The sequence below is a fragment of the Leiobunum rupestre genome, chromosome 2 (genome assembly GCF_980474605.1).
Source record: "Leiobunum rupestre chromosome 2, qqLeiRupe1.1.hap1, whole genome shotgun sequence".
In the NCBI taxonomy this organism is placed as follows: domain Eukaryota; kingdom Metazoa; phylum Arthropoda; class Arachnida; order Opiliones; family Sclerosomatidae; genus Leiobunum; species Leiobunum rupestre.
Window position 1 is genome coordinate 6,745,950 of NC_143385.1, and position 27,446 is coordinate 6,773,395.

A 27,446-nucleotide genomic window follows, 5' to 3' on the forward strand; every position below is an offset into this window, starting at 1 on the left:
CCGTCGAAACAAACCAGACTCTGATTATGACAGAAATATGAACAAAACTGACCTTGTTATGATTACAGTAAAATCTCGAAACATTAATTTATTCCTACTTTTTCGTGATGTTAGGATCTCAATCCCCTTTTAGGAAACATTACATACCATGGCGGCCTCCAGTCTTTGGTGCGAAACGTATCTGTAATTGCTTTTTAGCCTTTTAAGAGTTACGAAAGACAAAACCTACGTTGAAAACTTCATTTCGATTCTCCAAATAGTTACTTTCCTTTTGTTGACTAAAAGTGATTAGATTTGAAATCAATAACAAGCAAGAGGAGACGGAAGACTCACAACCTGACAAGTATACTAGATACCAATGTTACCTGAATTAAAGAATTAGAAATAAGAGAGTCACCTAGATTCTGACAGCGATAGCAGTTACGGTGACTTCAAGTATGGATTATTAGGCTTAATAACCGTGTCGAGTGGTAAACGGCGCCGCGCAGGCGGCGAAAATGATTGCTGCTACTCCGAAGTCGTAGAAACAGATCATAAAATCCGCATTCAAATTATCAGCTTAAAATTGTCCGACGCTGTTCGCGCCATTCGGAAAAACATTAAATAAGTGATCCTTTATAATGAGTATAGAAGCGAAACACGGGCGTTTATAAGAATATTCTTGACGCGGGCCAATAGAGAGCCAGCTCAAAAAAAATGAGTAATACCATGGGCCTATCACCGTTTGCGAGTTAATTTTTTACTGAGCGTATGACAGGACAAATTTGGTGGACTTCCGACTAAATCGTTGAGTCTAATACTGGTGTCGAGATGTAGAACTGAAGCTTGAAATTTGGGTTTTTAAGTTGAGTATTTTCTTTACAAGAGATAATGACATCAAATCACAGTCACCCCACACATAGCTATCAGAAGTTATTTCGAGTAACAAACACACTTACGTTATATAATTATAGACTTATGACACTACATTTAACTAATCTAACCTCGTACTTAACATTTCCCGTTGGTACGATCGATATTTCAGCCTTTAATGACGTCTAGGCAAAGTGGAAGAGCGCTACATAACAATTTTATTCATAAATCGTTACGTATTCCAAGCTTAGTGATTAATCTAAGGCGGTTTCTCCAGCTGTAATGTCTATTGAGCAAGTTTTCTCATAAATCATTACGAAGAACTTGAAGTAGCTTGCGCATTGAATTCTTCGTTACTGGTGGGGCCAGCAATTTGGACCTGACTCAGAGAAAAATCTGTGCATATAATTTTTAATTATGCATTCGTTTAAATGATTTTTCTTTAAATCTATTTATTTTGAACGTTTATTATTAAACCGACCTGTTTTATTGTTATATTGAACACGTTTTACAGGGTGATGGTTTTGCATCATGCTGAATTCTTAGCTCGGTGATCTCGACCTTGAACATGGCGATTTCACCTCGAAATGGTATCTAAATCCTCAAATTTGCAATCTTTTAAATTGGAAATAGGCACCATTGATATAACACTAATGTTATGTATTATGTATAATACTAATGTTATATATACATATATAACACCTTTATCATTATACATTTTGATTTACTAATAGAACTAAAATGCAATCTAATGAATAACTTAATAAAAAAAATAATAATTATATTTATAATGATTATCGTTTTCATTTTCTGCCACGTAAGTCGACAAGTAAATGGAATTGTTGACGATGAAATTATGACTTCAAATTAGAGTTGGCTGATTTAAATCAATTAAATTGGATTTATTTGATGAGGTCCAAGCCGGAAACGCCAGAAGTCGTGAAGTAGTAAGTGATTATATCAAAAATACACCGATTTGTCTGCTAAGCGTTACTGACCGTAGCCATATAAAGTACTATCAGCAACACCACGTCACTCTGATGTTTGAACCCTTTTTCGATAGTGGGAGATGAAATTATCTGAAATTAGACCTTGAAGTGAGATTACTACTATGCAATATTTCAGTGCCGTTTTACTTGTAGCTAGGAGGATGCTTATACCGAAAATATTATAAATATTTCCCGTAAAATATATGGTATAGGTGGAGAAAACCCTTCCGAAATTCTGCATGAAGGCTTGTAAATTTTACAAATATAATTTATCAGACAAACTACTAGCAGCAAACTCGTGTTCGTTATTAATTTATCACGTTTAACGATCTGCTAAATAGCACTTGTCTCGATACCTTTCAAAATTTAGAACTCCCTATTGAAAATATATATTCGGTATTCACTATGTACGCTTTTTGGTTACTTATGCTACGATTATTGTTGTACTTGAAAAATTTAGGACCCGCTTCTGGCTTAGAAAACCTACAGAGATATTTGAGGCAAGCAAACCATTAACTTGCGCTGACAAGAGGGAAGAGTAAAAGATGCCTCTAGTTATTTAGTATTCGCTATCCTAAAAAGAACACCAATTCGTAACACCGTTATCGGAACTGTTCGAGATTTCAATCCCATTGGAGATGTCAATCCCAGATTCCGTGCAGTACGCCGTCAAAACATCGACATGGAAGACCTACTTTGTTGCTTACTTAAAATCAGAAGATATCAAATTGCATGGCTACCAAACCAGACGGTACTCGCTATGTCGCAGTTCTCAGAGGTCCATTTGGCACATATTATAGAAAACAAAATTTGGATTGCTCTTATCAAACCCAGTTTTGTATTTCACATTCATATGCTCAATTCATCATTCGTAGAATTTCTGTGTCTGTTATCTTAGATATTGACGTCCTGTTTTGGTTTCGTGTAATAAGGACATCCACATGGTTGGTCTACCATTACCCCCTTTCAGCTGATTTTTTCTTTCGTTAAATTCATTGACTCTCTTGCTTTATTACTTGTAATATTTTGTTGTCTTGTTTTGATATTGGACTATTATCGCTAGCTCCTTGGCCCGAGTAGCCATACTCAGAACGGTTATTTTTGATTCTCTAGGAAGTGATTTTTTGTTTCCTTAGGCCGTGTTTAGTGTTCTGATAAATAATTTATTTTTTCCGCTAGTCAGTGTTTTTTAATATTCTTTTTATTTGGTATAAATGCTGTGCCACTGGTGTGACAACAAAGCAAAAAGAGTAAATTAAAAAGGGGTTTAAAACAAATTTTGATAATATTTGCGAAAAAACGGTAAATTTTACAAATATTTATAAAAAGTGTCAATCATTTGAAATTAGTTTCTTATGGTGATCAAAAAGCTGACCAAATCACTCTTTTCAATATTGTAAATGGGATCACAATATTATTACCGTGGTAAAAATATATAAATGACAAATAAAATTATTAACAATTTAAATAACGAAATAATTATGATCTGATTAACTAATCGGGATGGTGTTCATATTCAAGCACCTAAAGTTGTTCATTTTCCTCTGGGTTTCACGCGCAAGATAACATTCTTTGGTTGAAGCAACGGTGTAGCTTTCAAGTATGTCATCGGAACCTAATTAGAGAAAAGACATGTTTCATTTAAAGAACAAAATCAGGAATGAAATAATTATTAGATGGTTTCAGCTACACATACAAATGCTTAAACCCGAAAGTGTAAGCTAGATTTGAAATATTTCTTTAATGTTGGGAAATACAGATAAGCAAATTCCTAAAAACGATTTTATTAAAATGGTATGTGAAGAAAAATCAAAATGACATAATTTCTAACATTTTAAACAGCCTGACACGAACTACACGTCGCAGTGACGTAGGTTCATTTCAGAAGTTGCGAGCAGAAGCAAAGTAGTTTATACCCGGTGGTCTGGGGGGGTATTACTCTGGCGATTAAAAAATATATAAAACCAAAAAAACGGACCAGATTTAGTATTTTTTGCATTTGGAAATTTCAAAGATTGATTTTAAATTGATAATTAACAGAAAAATAGAAGGAATTTTGGTAAGAATCAAGTTTATTTTGATAAAAAAACAATATTACTAAAGAAAATTAAGGAGCCATTCTTTTATATCATAAATTTTAATTTTCAACAGAGCTATAACATTAGTTGCACCTCAGAAAATTGTTTGGGAGGGGCATTTCCCCTGGTTCCTACGCCCCTTACACGTCGTGTTGCTAGGTGGTACCACGGACCGCATATCTCTACACGGTCCGTGATGGTAACGTATAATTCTAAACGATTTTGCCTAGCAGAATTTAGAACGACACGTCGTCGGCGAAAAAAAAGCAAAAGTTCCGTGTTTACGCATTTTTGTGAGTTTTTCAAACTGTTTATTCTCTCAGACTAAAATTACGTATACGAACTAACACCATTTGCACAATAGGCATTAGAAAAAAGCCAATGAAGATGCAAGAAGAAACTTTCGCGGATAGTGGCACAATCGAGCAAGAGTTAGACCCTCTAAGCAGTTGACGCCTGATTATTCAATTTGCTATAGTCTTGAGGAAGCGTACTAGCAAATTGAATAATCAGAGGGGTTTTACAATCCCCGTGTCTGTATGTCTAGTCTGTGAACGCGTAAGCATTTTCCGAGCAAAGCGTAATCACTGCGTTCGCAGTTTCTTGGAATTAGGGAAAAGCTTTTCCAAAAGAGCCCGCTTTTTGTCATTGGGTGTTGTACAATTTGTTTTGAGTTTGCGTTAGTATCGGGCGGGATTCGAAAACGAGCCCTCCTGCACGACAGGTGAGCGTTCTACCGCAGAACCACGGATACATGTTAAGCTTCACTGAAAATTAGAAACACTTCCGAGGAGAGGTATATTTTGGCTTGCCAACTTGTTAAAACTTAACACGACGTTTAGCGGCGTAAGTTTCTGCTTACATTCCCATTTTAATCGGATTTTACTTCCGGGGAAGATAAAGTAAAATATCCTTATTCTTACCGTTGTCTCGGCGCTTCTCGAGAATTCCACATATCTTAAGACATGGAGCAAGCAGATTTTAACTTCCACCAGGGCCAACCTCATTGCGATGCAGCCTCTTGGACCTGAGCCAAATGGCAAATAACTGTAAGGCTGCACTTCGTTGTTCTCCTTCGGTATGAATCTGGAATACCACAAACTTGCTATATATTGGTTTACACTCTATACTTAAAATAATATAGACCTTCTATAGGCCTTTAGAGACCATAACACGACCGACTAATTCGATTCCATACAGCTATAGGAATCTATATTAATGCTAGTTTATACAATGTTATTAATACGTGCCGTAGAAAACCAGAGCTAATCGTTAGAATTACATGCTTGTATGCAGAATACACGACAACGAAGTTGTAAGCATGGATTGGGTCTTATTGCCTTTTTATAATTATTGTAATATCCTCCAATCACTTTCTTCTTCATGTACCCTGGCACACCGCAAAAATATCAAGAAAATGCTTTTTCCGTCATAACTTCCTGATGAACTTTCTTCGCGTTGCTTTTTAAACTAGCGCAACGAAACCTGTTTAAAACAACTATCCTCGCAATTCGTTTTGAAAACCCAATGACTAAAGTCAATACAGATGGGTTTTTGCGTTTTAGCTGTCATGTGACCGTCGAATATTTGTATTAGCTCCTACGTGCCTGATATTTTATTAATAGGATAATAGAAATAAATTAGCCTGTTTACTTAGAATGATGTTAGAATTAAAGATAAGTGATAAATACATATTACATTAGTCATTACCTTTCAGGCTTGAATTTCTCTGGTTCAGGAAAATACTGCGGGTCGTGGTGCATTGAGTACGCGGGAATTGTCACAATCATTCCTTTCGGAACTACCACTCCAGTTTCTCCCAGTACATAATCTGCTTCAGCAGTTCTCTCCAACCTGGGCCGTAAACATTTTTAAAGAAAGAAAATAACCCGCGAATCGGAAAAGGTGCTATGTTAAATATTAGATACATTTAAACACTATAGGGAAATATCACTCCGTAGCTTTGAGCATGGCCGCCATTGTGGGGGGAAATTTTTTATCAATAGGAAAAAGCACGGGTGACGTAGTGGCACGTCATACTATAAACTCCCTATATCTCTACTGAGGACCAGGTAGGATTATAGTATACTGGTGCCTTTCAGGAAACACTTTATTTAGGCTAATAAGAAGTCCTCAAGTAGTAAAAAAAACATTACAAATATTTTTTAACCGCCACAAGTTTGAAAAAAAATTTTAATATCGACTTTAAATTTTGAATATATTATTATTAACGTCAATGTTCCTGAATTCTCTGGTAACAAATATATATTTGGCGATGAAGTAGGATACGCTACAAAGCCATATATATCTATGGTCGTAACTAATCCATAAAACATTAAAGAACCTGGGGGAACCACCAACCCCATTTTATATAATCATGGTGGGTGGATATATAAATCTCACCTACTGACATCGTAAGTACTAACATAGAAACTACTCCCGGCATACCTAAACTATAACAATATTTCCTCGAAATATAAGAAAATCTGCTGTCAGTATAAAATCGAAATTTTTCAAATTATTTTTTTTTAAACTTGCCGTGGTCAAACATTTTTTATTGTTTTTTTCGTGCTCCAGTAAACTATAATTGTACCGCAAACTAGTAGTAAAACTCTCTTCGTTGGTAGGTTGACTACCAAGTTACGTTAATGGCTATAAATATCTAAGAAAACCCGTTTTGATCTCAAATTACGATATTACCCTTTATGAAAGTAAATTTTACGTTCTTTTTCAATTATTTTTCATAGTTTAGCCAAAGTAAATTACAGTTTTCATTACGAAACAATGGCGTTTCCAGGTTTTCAAGTTTTGGGGTGGTCTCAACCAATAAGCTTTGTTGAAATTAGAGTTGGTAAATATTTTATACACATTACTCCGATGAATATCGAACCAGTGGCGGAATACCGCACAGGCGCATAAGGCCCGTGCCTGGGGCCTCATCGAAAGCGAGGGCCTCAAAATCGGATGGAGCACCCAACGATTTTCAGGCCCCCGCTTTAGATGAAGTTCATCTTCGTTCGTTCGAGTTTTTAGCTTAGCCTGTCAAAAACCCAAAGATGGGGTGGAGAAGAGAAATAAATAACCAGCTAGGCTAATACCCAAGGCACCACCTTAGGCCTAAGTCATCCAGCGACTTTTGAAACCATTAATTCAGGCAGGGGCGTAGGAACCGGGAGGGGCAGGGGGGGGCAATGCCCCTCCCTGGAATTTTGCTGGGAGGGGCAACTAATGTTATTGCCCCCTCCAACCTTTGGTCAGTTGAAATCTTCAAAAGACTCAAATTATCATTTTAAAAGCATATACAGTTTATAGAACCTCAACTGTGTTTAAATTTCAGTCTTTTCCCGCCAATTTACATAGTAGTAACAAGTACGCATGCATTCGGAGAAGCTACACTCCATTAAAAATTAAAAACCATTCTCCAGACCCCTTTTCGTTTATCTTTGCCCCCTCCAATTTCTAGAACGTTCCTACGCCCCTGAATTCAGGTGGCCGGATTACAATGCGTATGAGGGTGGTGACCGAGAGGAACCAAGAGTCTCGGGGAAAGACTGCCTTTAGATTCGTAGTTGCATGAAGGGGATAAATATTAAGATTTTAGACGGGTGCGATTGGCTCTTACGCGCATCCCCGTTGCGCACGCGGAGAGGTAAGAGCAGCGTGGGAAATAAGGCGGTGGCAGTCGGCAAATGACCAGTTTAAAAAATTCTCGGACCAGTTGATTAATTAAATAGGAGGGGGGTTAGTGGACCACTTAATTAAGTCGAGGAGTTTTAATTTTTTTTATAGTGATTCTGTTTGGATATTTTGCAATTGGTAGGTCCAAATATTATTATTTAGTAGTCTATTAGTTCAATAGAATCCTTTAGTTTCTGGAATGACCGATGATGGCGCCTTGATCGGCACGACGGCTCACCAGGGCAAAATAGCAAAATACTGTAGTCTGCTAGTAAGTGGGATGGCGGAGTGGTTAGCACTTTCGCCTCGCAGCAAGAGGAGCCGGGTTCAATCCCAGCTTGTGGCACTGGGTGAAAACTCGGAACAACTCATTCTGCGTTTAGTTTGCAAGTTCTCTCCCCACTGGTTTAAGGGGTTTTTCCCCGAGTTCTTCGGTTTCCCCTTCCATAAAAACTTGTCTAAGTTAACGGTAATAGTTAGTGTAGGGAGCTGTTGGCTCGACCGCGTGGCATGCAGGGCTTGCCGCCACCCTCCTACGCATTGTAACCCGGCCACCTGAATTAAGGGCTTCAAAACTCGCTTGATGACTTAGGCTTAGGGTGGTGCCTTGGGTGTTAGCATAGCTGATTATTATATCAACTCCGTACTACCCATCCGTTGAATCTTGGGTCTATCCTGTATTCCTGTTTCATATTTCTATGGAAAAAGTTGATTTTGCTTGTGTATTTTGTATTTGTCTCAGATTTAGATTTGTTTAATTCTAGTAATTTTTTATATAAACATCAGACAGATGGATTCTGGAATCTTTATAAAAAAGCAAATGATTCTGCTTTTTAACGTTTAAATAGTAATTTTTACATTTATCGATGTGACATGTCACTGTCAGAGGTGATTGCGTTTATTTTATTTTTTTTTGAAATAACAGATTAAATGGTTTATAGTCGCTAAGTCGCCGCATTTGTTCCGGGGATTCTTTACTATCTGGGACAACAAAAGTAGAATTGATGAAAACACAGTTTTATTGTTTAATCTAGACTAAGTAAAAAGAGTATTGGTACATTTTGATATTCCTCAGGGTATACGAAGATACAATTATTATTTGTAGACGAAACTAATGGAGTTTTTTTATTATAATGTTTAAAAACTTTTCAATGGATTTTTCTTGTGTTTGTTAATTCCACCATCTAAGCGGGACCAGGGGTAAAAGTAGGGGATTTGGGTGGGGATATATTTCCTTGATTTTAGTAATATTAATATTATTTGTACTTCATTTTTTTTATTTTTAGCGTTTTGAGCACGTAGAGCACGTGATGGACGTGCAATTATTTTAGCATTTTTTAGAACTAAGGCCAAAGTAGACGAAGATTGGGAGATATCGTAAGTCTCGTTGGTATTTGGCCTACAAAATCGATTTCCACTCTGGTGCTTTATCGTTCTGTGGCTGGTTTTGTTGTGTTTATATATATGAATTCCCAGCGACTTTCGCATCATCGCTCGGCCTTTTGACTAAAAGTAAATGTGGTATCTGTTACGCTCTCGAGCACAATTATCGCTGCTCGACTAAGCGAAAAGTGTAGTATTCACTACGTAATGCTAATACTCTTTTTACTTAGTATTGATTAAACAATAAAACTGTGTTTCCATTAGTTCTACTTTTGTTGTCCCAGATAGTACAGAATTGCCTTTGTTCCTATAAACATTCGCAAAATTAGTAAGTGTATTATGTATAAGAAAATCTAGAAATTCGATTCGTAACTTCGTAAGCTAAATGCCATTTTATAATCAAATACGGGGGAAGCGGGGAGGCGACTACCTTTCAGTCATTTTTAAAAAATCCCTGAAGAAGGAGGAAGAGTTCCTCCGAAACGTTGGATTTTTAAATAAATAAATTGTGAATTTTAAAACCGTTTTAAGTCTCTTTTCATTTAGTTTTTCACAATGTGCTTCTCTTCACTTCCGGAAAAATCTACACATAACTTAAAAATTTGTTTGAGACTTTCCAAATGTATTTCAAATATATTTGAAAAAGTGCAATTTTTTTGTGCCAAGAACTAAATTTAAAAAGCAATATTTTGGAAAACTATCCCATTCCATGGAACCAACTAACGCTAGGGACGGGTCACAAATAAGAAAACCTGAAAATTGTATTTTGACAACGCGCCTAGCGAGAATTACGCGCAACTCCGGATAGGTGATTCATTTTGTGTTGAAAGGGAGGGACGACAATCGGAGGGGAAAAAAATCTTTTGCGGAAAATTGCGGTCTGCTACGCGGGTTATAAACAAGGCTTAAAATTTGTAGATTCATAATGCGTAAAAGCTGTGATAATTACGACGATAGTTAATTAACCGTTTAAGCTGTGATAATTACGACGGTAGTTAATTAACAGTGTAATCTGGGAAAATGTTTAGTTCAAATGTATCTGAAATGATAGGAATTCCTATAAACGAGAAATCGAAAAAAGGCCACCCTTTCAAGATAATAATAGTTTATCACGTGCGTTTGTTTTGGAAATACACGCATATCTTAGGTCTTACCATATTTTCTCATTTAGTTAACGATAATTAGGTACAGGTAACTTCTACTATTCACGAAAATCGGTATTTTAGTTTCTAAAACTGCCGATGGGTGGCGTGAAGATCCTAATGGTTTCCGGATTGAATCACCAAATTTTGTTCGGGAGGGTAAAAAAGCGAGCGGGGTTGTTAAAGCACGCTCTTCACGAGAGCCGCCATAAATGTATTTCTGTGAACCGTCCCTAGCGTTAGTTGGTTCCATGCCCATTCTTACTAGGGTCCTTAGGGGTCAGGCCCCGGGGCCTAAAGATCAGAGTGCGCCTGGGGCCCCACAAAAACAAGATCCGCCACTGTATCGAACTATATCTGTACCCTTTCTACCCTCTGGGACCACAATAGGAGGTCCTTTCGGAATTTTCTAGTAATCACTTAAATGGAGTAGAAACTATCGAAAAAACGTCAGCTAACACACGCTTGGACGTAGCCAGCGGCCAAGTGTCAGCTAAAACACCCTAGCCAGGCCACTTATGAAAGCATTTGAGTGTTCACAAACAAAAATTTTCTAGCGAAGAAGATCCCTCGCCACTTTGCCTGGAAGTTACACAGAGCTCTTATGTGGGAAAGTCAATCAGGTTGATTTTTTTAAGTTAGTCCACGAAGGATAAAGGTCCTTTAACACTTTCTGTAGAGTAACCAGTCAGCTCTTTTTAAACCCGAGTGGCAGAGTTTAACCTAGGAACTATGCTATAATAAAAGATCAACCGTGTTCCTTGAGCTCATACAATAATAAAAGGCCAATAGTGTTCCTGGAAACTATGCTATAATAGAAGGTCAACTGTGTTCATGGAGACTATGCTATAATAAAAGGCTAACTGTGTTCATGGAGACTATGCTATAATAAAAGGCTAACTGTGTCCGTGGAGACTTTGCTATAATAAAAAGCTAACCGTGTTCATGGAGCCTTGGCTATAATAAAAGGCCAACCGTGTTCCTCGAGCTTATACAATAATAAAAGACCAACCGTGTTCCTGGAGGTGACATTCGTAAACTTTCATCTATTACAGCATCAAGATACTTCGTTTCAAAAAGCGCTTCCGAGTCAAGAACGGTCTATTGAATGAAGTAATTAAGTTATTAGTTTTATTTGCGCTGCCTAATGGCACACCGATGGAGGGGGGCATTATACTCAAACCGCAGTAGCCCCCAATTTGGGTGCGCCACTAGCGCTTACTCGGTTTTTCCAGATACGATCGACTTCTTCGAGTAATTTCTGCTGAATATTAGGATTTAAGGCCAAGTAGTAAGACACGAAGGTAAGTGTCGAAGCTGTGCTATCGTAACCAGCGATGAAAAACATCACGCATTGAGAGAATGCCACATCTCTCGTCAAAGCTGAAAAATATTAAAATTTTGTTATACTTTCAGGTACAAATTTATAGGGGCTGCCCAGTATCTCCTTAATTCTATAATATTGTTCCAAAAGTATATGGAAATTTCTGTTACCGATAGCTCTACAAAGAGTGAAGTTATCACAAGAAGAAAATTCCCCCTAGCGAGGCGCTTTCAAAGGCCACCTGAAACGCGAAAGCAAGTGGACGACGAAGTTAGCCTGAGAGTTTGCGTGGTAACTTTCGTTCAGTTCTTTAGTTCTTTATTAGCTTAACAAAAGGTCAATGACCCATCACGTCAAGTCAAGGGGGAGCATACAAGGAAAATGGCGCTGCAAACACAATGTACCAAAAGGCAAAAATACATAATTTATGTTTAAATTGATTTTTTTTCCTGGGAAAAATGTAAACAAAAGAAATTTACCGGTTAATATTTCGGAAAATGATTAAAAAACATGTTTTATTCGTAAAGTTTTAGCTTTTTATCGAAAAAAACGTCGTTTTTCCGATTCATTTTACCAATTTATCAAAAAATTAATCGGATAATACAGAAATATACATTACTTGATCAAACCGTTTTACGAATAATTTTGAGAGCTTTATCTATTGAATAAAAGTTAACCATCCCCGACCTCTATTCACGATCTCATGACATGACTAAGGTTTTCGGAATTTTTAATAAATGGTGGCTACTATAAGCTTTCGAAGCCCAAAAATCGTAGTAAAACGTGTATAAGCAATGCAAGACAACGAATCACCGTCAAACCAAACCCAAAATAAGTAAATTAGTTTACGTTTTCGTTTTATATCTTCTACTTTGGATATTTGTGGTTTAGAATTAATTTCAGTTTCTTCGGTGTCTTCTTCCGCCGTCTCTTGTTCCGTTCTCTCCTTAAGGCTGTCCATCATCAATTGCAAGAAGTCATGTCTTGCCTTCAAAGAGCAAAAGACAAAACAATTAACTAACAAAACCACGTTCAAATTTCGCTGCTCGTTAGTCGCCGTCGAACAATGACCCATATGATTTGCTAAAAGCTTTAGTAATGGTCGTCCAGCCTTTTAGTAACTATGCAATTAAAAGGAGTAAAGAGTTTTGAAAAATGGGACGTAGGAATTTTTACCTAATAAAAAATCCCCATTTAACGCACTGCATTCTTTTGTAGTACGATAGTAGTTAAGTTGAATGCAAGTACTTTCCACTTATGTTAAGGTTTACTTCTAACACAGCATTAGAGTACTTTTCAATGGAACAGCAATTTTAATAAATTTGTAGATGTCTTAATATTTCAAAAAATTGCCATAATTGATTCTGAATAATATTTAATGTGAAAAACCATGTCGAAAAATTTAACTTAATTAGTTTATCTCCAATTAGTTGTTCAAGCTTAAATCCCTTTTTACCTTTTGAAAGACTGGAAAAAATAAACCAATGCAATTGGAATTGTGTTTCTATAACCGTTAAAAAGTTAGTTATTTATATTTTATATAATGCTACTACGCGTGACCCTTTCCCTCGAAGAAAACAATCAAGTCTGGCTGCTGGGAAGTCGGTGACTGACCATCGAAGTTATTTAAAGTACTCGACTGGACAGTATGGGCCCTCTAGCCAAAATAAATGGTAATTACTTTTTCGCTTTTAGAGGGAGAAACAACATTCAATCCATATTTGTTTTTGAAAATCTATCTATAGACGAGTCTTACTTTAATATTTTCATTCTTCTCGATAAACCTTAAAGGTTCACAGTATAGTTGGAAAAATTCTGGCCGAATTTCACGGAATTGCTTCTCTTTCGTTACATGACTGTTCTCAAAACACGTGATTATGTAATTAAACTCAACATTGAAACGATTCTGTGATCTTTTATCGGTTTCGTATAAAAGTCTACCAACCTCATTATTCTTTTCTCTCCTTTCTACAATTGCCTTGGTGATATTCTCGAAGAACTCCAAACTGTCCGCTGGAAAGAAGCTGATGCCCAGTAAGCGTCCGAGTCTTGGAAATACAACTAATATCGGAATAAGGAGTTAGAAGAGACCACCTATGGACTGTGAGAAGGATGATAAAATACGCGAAAAAGTAGATTAGCTATGCAACGCGTTTTGAAATTTTTTATGTTTAGGCTTAGTTTCTCTTTTCGATATAACAGTCACCAGCCAGATTTCCCGCACGGTACTGATGAGTTCCAAATAGAACGAAACCGGTCTACCGTTGGAATTTCTGGCTATTTTATTTAGTTTTTATGTAGTTTATTACTCGAAGATCTATTTGATCCGAGATTCGCTCGAAGTCCTATCGGTACGAGTTATTAGTAAGTTTTTTTAATTTCTTCAAATTTGTTTAGGGTTTAGATATATTATCCCTTTTAATTATGGACTAATCTACTTTTTCGCGTATTTTATCATCGGAATAAGGGAACAATCATAGGGAAGATAAAGTAAAATTACCACAAGTTAAGGGAAAAACGTAGCGTCATTTTTATCATTTATTGTAGGATAGGTACCAGTTTGGTATTCAGGGGCGTAACGCAGAGGGTTTTATTGGAGGGGCAGCAAAATTCACTTATCGATAACCGGAGCCGAGAGATGGGGGTGCGAGCAGGGCCGGCGGAAGATGTGGGTATAGTTGGTAGCACTACCCACACGGTAAGTTCCAAGTGGGTAAAATACCCACTTTAATTCGAGGATGGGGGAGCTTCCCCCGTCTAAAATTCGAAGAGTTTGGCAAAGCAATGCCCACTTGGCGAGATGAAAATTTTGATATTCTATTGCAGCATTTGGAAAAATAGTGCTCAAATTGAAAATGGTTTCATATTTTTCTACACTTGAAGTCTTGAACACTTCGTCTAGTACTCTAGATGTCAAATTTTGTTTAGAAACCGACTTCTCGAGCATATCTTCATTTTTTCTAAGGAACTGTTTCGTCAACCTCCTAGATTTATTGTATTATTTTTACGAGTAATGTTTGTTTAAAAACATAGCAACGTCTCGCGTCGTGCTATCGTTTAATTGTATCTCAAATTCTATTAACTGAGGGAATAAATGAGGACCGTGTTTTGCAATTTAACGGTTAGTTTGTTTAACAAATTTTAAAACTTCGGAGATTCAGGTAATGATTGGTGTTATAATTTTTCATACTATTATTATTTTAATGTGTATAAGAACGGTGAACGGTTTCGGAACTTTCGGTATGGACTGATCCGACTGAAAATAGTTGTTAAGCCGATTAAAAGCTATTATATTTTCTGGAGAGATTCTCCCCCTACCGGCCAACTACCCACACGAGCCGAACACCACCTGCCGGCCCTGGGTGCGAGTGGAAGCGAAACCAGCCCCCTGACTAACTGAAATAAAATTTGCCAGATCTGAAAAATGTTGGTGTAACAGCTTTCTTCTGCCCCATGGCTGGACCCCTGTCAGTATCAAGCATATCGGTAGAGCGTGAGGTTGATTGAAAGAAACGATAAAAATCACCTCAACATAGTCATTATCCCTTGAGTTTAAATAAATACTCTTTTTCTTTAGATTTAATAGAATATATAACTGGGTATATCACACATAGATGTGGATCACCGATTTCCGTCTACCTTCCGCCATTTCAATACGTCAAAGCCAAATCAAAAGAATCTCTGAAATGACGTTAATAGTAAGTGTAGGAAGCTATTGGCTCGCGTGGCGTGAAAAGCTTGCCACCACCCTTCTACGCAGTACAACCCGGTCACCTAAATTAATTTCATTAAAGGTCGCTAGATGACTTGGGCCTAAGGTGGTGCCTTGGGTATTAGCATAGCTGATTATAAAAAAATGGAATATTATACTGCTTAACAAGAATCCATACCTCTACTTGGAATGCTTATCGCGGACGATTTTCGCGTCGATGGGGCTGACAGTTTTTTTGACGTCACTATGTTAACTTAACAAACCACTACGTGAGAGGGGAGTGCGCGCAGAGGGGATTGTGCTCTCGTAGGCAGGGCCAAAGCCGTCAGAGTGATCTTACCATACACGGTACGTCAGGTTAAGCATTCTAAGTAGAGGTATGGATTCCTGTGCTTAATAATTCCTCGTATATTATACGAGTTCGGCCATCGAGGATAGAGCAGTCATATTATGTTTAGTATGACGTTTCGTCTTCACTTCTACACTTTGTGCCCTCTCGATTTTCTTGCGTGGATTAATATATCAGAAATTGAACAGTTTACATTTTATACAAGGAAAATATTGATGTAATAATAATTAGCAAAGCACCATGATTGGCCTAAGTAATCAAACGTGTAATGCCATTATTCCAGGTAGCCGGGTTATATTGCGAACTCAATGCGCAAGTAGCCAACCCACGGGTAAAAAACTATTCAACGATCAGGTTTAGATATTTAACGGGGCAACTGTCATTAGTTATTTTTACTTTGTGATAATTAAAATGCTAAGATAATTTTTAGGTTTGTTCACACTACCCCTCTTACTCGAAAGATAAAAACATTAAATCACATGGGATCTCATTGGCTCCATAAAACCTACGTCTTACGACGTCATTCAAGCAAACGCAAGTGACGTTTAACTTATACCGCTACTCTCATAGAGTAAACCACTCGCATAGAGTGGAAGGCCCAATAGAAGCGCATGAAACATGAAACCTAACGGGCCAGCTTGTTTTCGAGGCGTGAATAAATATAGTCCGAAGAGCGATGGTTTTGTTTTTACATTTTTTAGAGTATAAATTGACTTTTTATCCAGATATTGTACATCAACTTTAGTCCAACTTGTTTATTTCTCGCCATGAAAACAAGACGTTGCGTACGAAAAGTGTTCACAAGTTTCGCTGATAGCCTTCCACTCTATCTGAGTGGGTTACTCTATGGCTATTCTCTTGCTCGAAGAATATTAGAAAAGGGTCAGTTTCCCTTAATAAATAAATATATAAATATAAATAAATACGTTCTTGGTGATAGCATTAATTCCAGATACGCGGAGTTCTCTAGGGAAGATACAATGTTAACGTTTGTCAACATATTTACGTACTACAAATAGATTTTGGTAAAGATGACTATACAAGGTGCCCACTGTCCCAATTTATAATAATAATAATAAGCTAGGCTAATACCCAAGGCATCGAGCCACTTTTAATGCTTTGAAAGGGCATTTTTATCAGAAACTACAAAAGATGGAGTTGTTAAATTTACAGGGTATATTTTTTAGCTAGGGTAGGCTAAGTATTGAAAATTTCGGAAAAATTTATATAAAAACCAAATTTTTAAAAACCTCATATCTTGGTGAAAAATAGGTCTTCTTCATCCGAAACCAAGTTTAATTGTACGTTTTCAGTATGCTCTACAACCTTTTTATTGAAAAGTTTCTTCTATCACCTACCGGTCAAAATATATATTTTATTTAACTTTCAATACTTAGCCGCCCTACCTTAGCTAATTTTTTGAGAAAAATGCCCTGTCAGAGAAAATTGGGACCTTCTGTACATGTATACACTTCAAATAAAAAGGATCTCTTGGTGCCGCGTAAGTAGTACCATATGTAACATAATCACTCATAAGTATGCCATAAAAGCATTTTCTTTAATGAAACCTTGTTCACGGGATATGACGTAAATTACGTCACTTACAACTACGTGACGAAATACACGTCATCAACTTTACTGATGGGAAACGGAAGTTAGTGAGAATTCCTCGCGCGTTTCTGGCTTTGCCCATGTCAAGTTTAGCTCGTGCCTCGCGATCACATGATTTCATTTACATGGTAACCTTTTCAATAGCGCAAGGATTATAAAAAATTTCGCACTTTTGGGTCCGCTCATTGTATGTTCCGCGTGAAACAAGGTCTCATTGAATTTATTTCAAATGTTATACAGAGGCATACTTATGAGTAATTATGTTACATATGGTAGTACGAATGACACTAACTCGGAAAATAGATTTATTAGAAAATTAATTTCAGAAACCACATCTTGTAAATTTTTAATTTTCTTCGGGAAACTGATCTAGCACCGCGTAAAATCACGTTTTTAGATGTTTTAAAAAGAGCACAGAAGGTAAGTTTGCTTATATTCGAGACAAGGTTCAATGCGAGGGGCTAACCACTCTGAAAATAAATATGCAAATGAGTACAGCCTTTGGTAGTGCTAAATCTGTACTCACTTACGTAATCATTTTAGTGCAGTCAAAGCGACAGGATTGTACACCGATTACGGGGAGTGATCAGCCCCTCGGTTCAATGCTGACTAGGCGCCGTGTCTAGCTTAACAAGTTGTGAGCGATAATTTCACTCGAAAACCACGTCGGTTTCTATTAAAAAATATAATCAGGGCCACCCAAGTCTTCCTTAAGCAAACCAAGTGCATAAATGCGTAATGTCTTGGTAATACCATGGATTAAATAACCTTACAGTTATAGTTCTCTGGGGTACAATATTTGCTCCAGCGTACCCTGGTGGCCAGAATTGTCAACGACCGGAAGTCTCGATTTTACCGCTACACGGGGGGGGGGGGAATTGCAAAAGAGGTGCAATCGCGATTGATGAAATTATTATTTTTGTAGGCCAAGGCCTATCTATTGAAAACTTGTTTACAGTTGGAAAGCCTATAAACAATTTAACGAAAAATTAGGTGATTATCATAAATGGCTAAAAAACCATATGAAAAAGGTCGCTTATAGTACTTATTATTTCCCACATTTAAACCGGAAGCTCCAGAGCCACTGAGGTACTGACCACGATTGAATATTTCAATTTCAAATGTAATAAAACAAACCATTGGAAAATATTAAATTCGCCAAAAGCCGCCGTGAGATGGCAACGTGTCAAGAAATCTTATTCCGTATTTGTATCAGTAAAGGGGGTAAAAATGAGGGGAAGGCCAAAATATCTGGCAGCCTCGTTTGAAACAAACATCTTCAACTCGTAGTATAATAAAATGTGTTAGAGAGAACTATCCCTGTAAGGTTATTTAATCCATGGTAATACGTTGTATTTCGTTACAACGGGTCACAATGACTTAGATTAACGACATCTTACAGGCAAGAATAGCTGAAATGCTCAATTCTTTGGCAAACATCTTGCTGGCGTATTCGACGAATTTATTATCTGGATCGTTGTGCGAATCGAGTCTCGTCCCATACGCCACATTTGCTATGACGTCCAACGTGTAGTTGCCGTACAATCTGGGGAAAAGTTTCACTTTAAGCTTCTAAAATTATCATTAAGAAAATATAAGACAGCCACATTCTCGCTTTAATAAAACTATCTTTCCAGGACCGGTCGGAATAGGTGATTCCATAAAATAAAACAAAAATTAAAAAATGTTTCGCACGTGGACTTCTATAGTTACAAAATATTTTTCTGTTCCCGCACGTGCTCTCCATCTTCAATAATTATAGCTAATGACGCAGAAAAAACATTTACACGTGACCTACCGTATTTTATAGAAACACCTAATAGTACTTCAACAAACATTTTCGCTTGATTGGTTACTAGATAGGCCTGGCTAGCCAAAGAACCAACTGAAAATCGTACTGAAGTCAAATCAAGTCTTCTAACAATTTAAATAGAGTATATAAGTGGTCTAATTATACTACTCTACAATGGTTCTCTGACTACGGTTTTTTTTCTATTTTGAATTTTTGCGTCCTTTGCCATTAATTCACGACCGAAACGAGTTTTGGTGGCGTAACGGCACTAGCTCTTCCGAGGTTGCGCCTAAGATCTAGCGTCTGTTACAGACAAAACTAAAAGTCATATGAACGCTTTTTATTAATTAAACTTATCAAAACGATGCAAAGTTTATATTAAAATGGCAGTATCATTAATTATAAATTCAAATTTAGCCCCTCCCTATCAAGGTTTCCATGGCGAACCAAAGGGGGCGTAGCGATAGTTTTCGGTCGTGAATAGATGGCACTATGCTATGCAGTAGATTGATTCATTGCCTTATCATAAGACAGGTGGAATTTATAGAGGCGACAGTTGCTTTAGATCGCCACAGAATAATCGGAAAAATTCGAACTGAATTTTAGGTATCTCCTCTCCTTCCGTAACTCGTGCTAGCAGACGAATAATCATTTTTCATTTTTCTAAGACCCTTTAAGGCTGATTTTAGATTTTCCAAAAGCAAAAACTCCACGAAAACAGCGAGCGTCAATGCAAACAGCTCTGTTAGGTCTAGCTTTTTTGATATTCGCAGTCGCTTTGTATACATGTATACCCTTTATTATATTATACCCGTATTTCTGAAATTACTTAGCGCCCAATTAGCAAGGCCTAAGCAGTTTGCACGTCCAGACTCGGTTTATTAATTCTTCTTAGCAAATTGATCGATCGGTTTTATTGAAGCGTCTACTACCTTTAGTTTATATTTTCGGAGGTTTCTTGCCTGTGTTTTTTTTTATCGTTAGAGGACAAAGTAAGCCAAACAAGCTATTTTTATGTCCACTGTCTTTATCTGAGGTCCTAGGGCCCTTAAGGTTTCCTTGTTTTTCGTTAATAGATAAAATTATATAATTTGAACACGTGAGATTGGTAACCACGTGATCTATGTTGGTAGCATTCAATGGGGCACTTGACGATATAAAACGCTATTAGATTTTGAAGATTTAAAACTCGGGGAAATTTGACGTTACAGCGACTGCGCAAATGCTAAGTTATCACAGAGGGAGTTAGTCGAGAGATGGATCTGAAGAAGCATGTTTTAGTAGCACGTAAAAAACATTAAAACTCTGCGTTCCCTACTTGCCACCTAGGAGCAACAAACACAAGGAGAACGCAGCTAGCCTTTAAACACGCTAAGGCAGTGTTGGGTACAAACTTCATTGGACGAAATTTTACGCTGAACGTTTTACGGGAAGGGGGGAAGAACATTTCCGAATTTTCCCCTTCCGACGGCAGCAGGCGATAATGAAATGAAATGAAAAATCTACACAAGAAAATGCACGACTTTCGATGGGTTGCGTTCTCCTTGTGTGGAGTGCTGTGTTTGTTGCTCCTAGTTGCCAGCGAGATAATATTACTTAAGAATAGTAGCTGATAACTTCAAATTCAATGGGTTTGCGAAGCAAAAGGTAAAAATATTTAATTGAAACAGATTGACAGTTTTTAAGTATTTTTCTGGCTACTAGCGATCATACGACTGGAGCTTCATGGTTGGTTTGCACTAGTGCGCTTGATAATGTTATTTTATTTCAGACGTGTAGAAAAATTGTTACAAAGTTGTGAAAGGCGCCTGTACAATAGTGGAAAAACGAGCGTGTATTAACATTTAATTTCACTATCGTGCCTTAAATTTAAGGAATACGTCTTACACTGTGAGAACTATAGAGTCAACTCAACTAACTGTGGCCCCGGAGGAAGGTTGGGTTACCCAGCTAAAATAACTATTTATTTACTACTATCTTTAAGATTAGATTAGAATAGGGTTGCCGTTTAGAAATGAACTAACCGGAACCGAACCGAAATTCCGATTTCAGTTCAGTTTCCGGTTCCATGTAGAACCGGAACCGGAACCGAAAGAACCGAATTCTTTTCGAATACTATTACTTTTGAAAAAGTCGCGAAAAAGAATAAATAAACCACTGATAATAGTGACAAGTGACAAGGACAATTATGTCTAGTGTCTCAATTGGAAGGAAAAACCGTTGTATTTAGAAATCACTTAATTTCGGTTTGTCCAAACTATTGGTTTTTATTTTGCCGCGTGTTCTATGATACTTCCAAATAATTGGAAATAAGCGAAAATAGCTTCGCCGCCTGCGTGAGCTAGTTTTCCTTTTAGTTTTCGACATTCTGCTCCGAAAATGACTTGCTATAATTTCGGCTCTCGGTTCGGTTCTGGTTCCTTCAAGAACCGGAACCTAACCGAACCGCGGCAACCCTAGATTAGAATGTATAAAAATGTAATCGGACGCACTTTTTGCAGTCGACAGCTTCACCAGCGGCGGCATATTTTCTGAAGTTGTTCGTTGAGATTGTTGCGCAATCAGAAATTATAGGTATCATCTGAAAGAAAACAAAATTAAGGTCTGACATTTGAAAAAAGTAATTCAGGGACGTCAAGAATATTTATTAATGTCTGTATACGGGTTCATCCGGCTCTAGAAAACGAGAAGCGATCACAGTGGCGAAACTGAGAAAGGTGTGGGCGAAACTTATTTTGGTACTCCATCTTATCACGGAAAATTTATTTCTCCAGAGGGGTCCCTTATTTTTGGGGGGCCCGTCCACACCACAGGCTCTAGGGGGTATTTATTTACGCCACTGAGGAAAGCTCTACCTTACTTTGCACTCTGACATTTTCTCCCTACCTATCCTTATTCAAAAATTATCTTTATTACTCTGCTAACAATTATTTGCGAAAAGCTGGTGCGCACACTAGAACCCTTAGGTCGTCGTTATTTATGCCACTGACGTAGAGATAATTTGGTTGAAGTATCAAATACTATGGTTAATGCCATTACAATAAGCCTTTTCGAGATAAGTCAAGAATCGTTTGAACCCTCAACATCGGAACAATATTAGGTAGTAACCCGGCCACCTGATTTTAAGGCTTCAAAAGTCGCTTGATGACTTAGGCCTAGCTGATTATTTTTATTATTATTAGTCTCTAGGAAGGAAGGGGTTTGGTTATTATGACGTTGATCACCCACCGCCAGCTAAAAATTATTTTAATGTACACCTTTTAGAAACTTGGCTATTTATATCGCACGAAGTTCTTGTTCTTAGTGTAAAGAATGTGTCTCACGTTTTTGATTTTTCCCGTTGAAAAGGCCGGCGTAATCGTGTTTCGCACATTTCTCCATTTCTCTCCTGTGAGCACGGATAACATATTGTCCATCACATGGTGACCCGTTGAAAATGTCTAAAAGAAATTCAACTAATTAGCCTCGTTGGTTCCGCGATTGGAAGTATTCATCCCAACGGATTTTGGAATTTTAATCTGGACAATTTTAGATCCATATTTGTTTAAAACTTTGACCGGATTGGCCCCTAAAGCGAAACCGGGATAGCTCTTGGTGCCCTAGCATTAAGATACCTTTTTGGGGCCCTAGTTCATCACTAAAGCGCCCTGAGTCCTCCTTTAGGTCGCCAGTCCGGTCGAGAAAAAACTTACTCTTCTCGTGGAAAACACGTGGAAATCTTTGACGAAAATCGATTTCACGAGTTCTGGGTCGGAAACATAAACTGTTGGAAGACTTCCTGCATATGCCCTAATAAGAAATCAAATTTGTAACAGAAATTAATATTTAATTTATTTAATCAAATTATTAGGCAGTTGATGAAAGGTATTTGTACTATTCTGAATATGGCGCTACCTACACGTCTGGGATTTTTCTCATTTATTTATTAACACCGAGAAGTGTTTGTTAAAGTTGTGTGTTTAGAGTTTGCCCTAAACTTCAATTAACCCTTCATTCATTAAATATTTGATTATAAATAATAATATAAATAAATTATAAGTTATTTGAGATGGTTAACCATAAAATATTTTGAAGGCTAGTATTAATAATAGTGACAGTGATGCGAAGGTGATTTAAAACCTAAATGGACTCACCCGAAAAGTTTTCCGTGCTTTCTGTAGAGGTACTGGTCCACTTCGTGGAATGCCTGTAATTAACTATTAATTAAGAAATATGTAAAGTGTTTCTAGATTTTTAGAGAAAAATAAAACAACTTTACGTAAAAGCGCTCACGTAAAAAAGCCCACAAATTCGCGGAAGATACCGAATAAAGTGCCAAATAGTCGCGATATATACGTTGGAAAGTTTCAAATAAAATGTTTTAAACAAGTCTCACACAACTATTTAAAAACTTTCAATTGACGTTTCTGAAATTGACCAAGACCTCCAGAATTCCTTGATTTGCAGCGCGATTTGGGAAGAAAATGTTGTACGCATTTAACTACTTGAAAATTATTATTTAAATATCTCCATTTCAAATAATTATTGATAACATTTATTAGAACGCTCACGAAACGTAAAATGTATACGTGCGAGAAACTATTTTAGGGTCTTAAACAATCAAATATACACGGAAAATTAAATTTTAAGCGTAAACAAAAACTATAAGTGAAAGCACTTATAAAAACTGCACGAGGTCAACCCGACCACCCAACAAAGCCGGTAAAAGGCAATGCAAATAAAAAATCGTAGACATGAATTCTCCCCCACTTTATCAACACTTTCGATAAACGAAATAAAACAAGAAAATGACCAATAGAAAAATATATAATAATAACCCAATCAAACAACAAGGTAATTCAAATACTTAGCAATCCAGAAGAAAAACAATCGAAGTACCCACGGTAAACAAATTGTCTTAAAAAAAAAACTTAAACACCTTACCCCGTTAACACTTCCCGGCTTATAACGCACACAAAAACCCTTAGCTGAATAGTGAAAACTAAACGACATTAATGAAAATGTATCACACATTTAAAGCCGATAAGAAAACACGTAAATAAATTAAGACGTTACGAGTAAGATAAGCAAAACGAAAAACATAAGAGTGCCTTGAACACAACTGAAATTTGCATTTATAAATAACCCATTAAAGTTTTTTTAGGCGATTGTGACGTGTGGGACAATTCAGTCCTCTCGTCCATTTTATTAATCAGTGCGAGATATGTATAACGGTCACGCCAACAGGGGGGGGGGATACGTGGGGACAGGTGTGGTGGCACCCGTTGCGGAAGTATTCCGATCAACCGTTGAGGGACTGGTGGTCTTCCTCACACGACCATCCACTAACTCTGCCTCCCTGACGCTTGGGATTACAGGAGTACGCCACTACTCTCGGCAACCCATTACAGTTCAAAAGTAAATACCGATAGACCAAAACTATATAGACCCTAAGGGGTTCTACCCTTTAACCCTCTTATCTCTGTTGACTGCCCTAAAAATGATTTGACCTTTATAATTTCATACGTAAAAAATGAAAGAATTCAGAAACTATTAATATACTCTTCCGCTTAAGATAAGTTTATAATTTTCAGTGAAGCGTAACATGTATAGATGGTTCTGTGTTAGAACACTCGCCTGTCATGCAGGAGGGCTCGGGTTTGAACCCCGCTCGATACTATCGCAAAATGACAATAAACGTATACCTTAAACATTTGGTGGAAACCCTGCCATTTGGACGTTGAGACGTTTACCGTTACCCTCAGCACTTGGTCCGTCCAAACGTCGAATATTCTTCACGTATAATCACAATTCTCAAAAGAAAATTATAATACACCCTATGAAAAAAAGAGGACGCTTTTGGAAAAACCTTTTCCCTAATTATAAACTGCGTACACAGCGATTACACTTTGCTCCGAAAATGCGAACGCGTTCGCAGCCCAAGCAGACACACACCCACACACCGACAGACACGGGGTTGTAAAAATAATACATAGCTGTATAATAGCTAGACGTTCGATGTTTGAGAGAAAATATTCAAACAATTATAAACAATTTACAACAAATGTTTATTATTAAATTATCTTCTGGGTTGCTTGTCAGATTTGACAAGTCTTCGATTTCCGAAGAGATCAGAAACTTTTAATCTCCGTAAGTGGCCACCAATTTCGCCGACGACAATGGGACACCGGCCGTGAGGGGTCCGCGAGGGTACCGAGACCGCCTTAGAGTGCGCTGAAAAGTTAGGCTGAACCGGGAGGCTGCTTCACATATTAAATAGTGGATTAGTCAGTCAGCGAGGAAACGTTAAACGCGGAGGTGAGGAGTTTGGAGTGACAAGCGAGCCTAATCGCGGTCCGGCAAAGAAGGGGTTTCAGAAGGGAAAGGAAAAAAGTGCTGTGAAGATCCTACACTGCTCATGGTAATTTTATTTTGTTTGTTCAAGAGTTCAACAACGTTAATTGTTAGTTAATATTTACTTTATTTGTTGGAAACTTAACCATTTCCACTGTGAAATTTTACCAGCACAATAATAACATGATTAAAATATATTATATTTTGGGTAAATTATATTTTCGGGTAAAATATATCACTATATTTTCGGGTAAAATATATCACTATATTTTCGGGTAAAATATATCACTATATTTTCGGGTAAAATATATAACTATATTTTCGGGTAAAATATATAACTATATTTTCGGGTAAAATATATAACTATATTTTCGGGTAAAATATATAACTATATTTTCGGGTAAAATATATAACTATATTTTCGGGTAAAATATATAACTATATTTTCGGGTAAAATATATAACTATATTTTCGGGTAAAATATATAACTATATTTTCGGGTAAAATATATTACTATATTTTCGGGTAAAATATATTACTATATTTTCGGGTAAAATATATTACTATATTTTCGGGTAAAATATATTACTATATTTTCGGGTAAAATATATTACTATATATTCGGGTAAAATATATTACTATATATTCGGGTAAAATATATTACTATATATTCGGGTAAAATATATCACTATATTTTCGGGTAAAATATATCACTATATTTTCGGGTAAAATATATCGCTATATTTTCGGGTAAAATATATCGCTATATTTTCGGGTAAAATATATCGCTATATTTTCGGGTAAAATATATCGCTATATTTTCGGGTAAAATATATCGCTATATTTTCGGGTAAAATATATTACTATATTTTCGGGTAAAATATATCACTATATTTTCGGGTAAAATATATCACTATATTTTCGGGTAAAATATATCACTATATTTTCGGGTAAAATATATCACTATATTTTCGGGTAAAATATATAACTATATTTTCGGGTAAAATATATCACTATATTTTCGGGTAAAATATATAACTATATTTTCGGGTAAAATATATATTTTACCCGAAAATATAGTTATATATTTTACCCGAAAATATAGTTATATATTTTACCCGAAAATATAGTGATATATTTTACCCGAAAATATAGTTATATATTTTACCCGAAAATATAGTGATATATTTTACCCGAAAATATAGTGATATATTTTACCCGAAAATATAGTGATATATTTTACCCGAAAATATAGTGATATATTTTACCCGAAAATATAGTAATATATTTTACCCGAAAATATAGCGATATATTTTACCCGAAAATATAGTTATATAACTATATTTTCGGGTAAAATATATAACTATATTTTCGGGTAAAATATATAACTATATTTTCGGGTAAAATATATTACTATATTTTCGGGTAAAATATATTACTATATTTTCGGGTAAAATATATTACTATATATTCGGGTAAAATATATCACTACATTTTCGGGTAAAATATATCACTATATTTTCGGGTAAAATATATTACTATATATTCGGGTAAAATATATTACTATATATTCGGGTAAAATATATCACTATATTTTCGGGTAAAATATATCACTATATTTTCGGGTAAAATATATCACTATATTTTCGGGTAAAATATATCACTATATTTTCGGGTAAAATATATCACTATATTTTCGGGTAAAATATATCACTATATTTTCGGGTAAAATATATCACTATATTTTCGGGTAAAATATATCACTACATTTTCGGGTAAAATATATCACTACATTTTCGGGTAAAATATATCACTACATTTTCGGGTAAAATATATCACTACATTTTCGGGTAAAATATATCACTATATTTTCGGGTAAAATATATCACTACATTTTCGGGTAAAATATATCACTATATTTTCGGGTAAAATATATCACTACATTTTCGGGTAAAATATATCACTATATTTTCGGGTAAAATATATCACTACATTTTCGGGTAAAATATATCACTATATTTTCGGTTAAAATATATCACTATATTTTCGGGTAAAATATATCACTATATTTTCGGGTAAAATATATCACTATATTTTCGGGTAAAATATATCACTATATTTTCGGGTAAAATATATCACTATATTTTCGGGTAAAATATATCACTATATTTTCGGGTAAAATATATCACTATATTTTCGGGTA

General features: G+C 36.3%; 1 protein-coding gene across 1 annotated transcript in view; it reads right to left on the reverse strand.

Annotated features, from left to right (window-relative positions):
- Nucleotides 1-3,267: 3,267 nt before the first annotated feature.
- LOC149955614 (cytochrome P450 3A8-like) overlaps nt 3,268-27,446 on the reverse strand; it is a 47,076-nt gene continuing 22,897 nt past the window's right edge. The window contains exons 3-14 of the mRNA XM_090164568.1: nt 23,044-23,096; nt 22,603-22,699; nt 22,234-22,350; nt 21,403-21,491; nt 18,519-18,664; nt 13,392-13,507; nt 12,296-12,434; nt 11,345-11,505; nt 11,135-11,223; nt 5,630-5,773; nt 4,843-5,005; nt 3,268-3,456 (exon numbers count right to left, since the gene is read on the reverse strand). Coding sequence (XP_090020694.1) covers nt 3,376-3,456; nt 4,843-5,005; nt 5,630-5,773; nt 11,135-11,223; nt 11,345-11,505; nt 12,296-12,434; nt 13,392-13,507; nt 18,519-18,664; nt 21,403-21,491; nt 22,234-22,350; nt 22,603-22,699; nt 23,044-23,096 — 1,395 coding nt within the window. The 3' untranslated portion in view covers nt 3,268-3,375. The remainder of the gene's footprint in view (nt 3,457-4,842; nt 5,006-5,629; nt 5,774-11,134; nt 11,224-11,344; nt 11,506-12,295; nt 12,435-13,391; nt 13,508-18,518; nt 18,665-21,402; nt 21,492-22,233; nt 22,351-22,602; nt 22,700-23,043; nt 23,097-27,446) is intronic.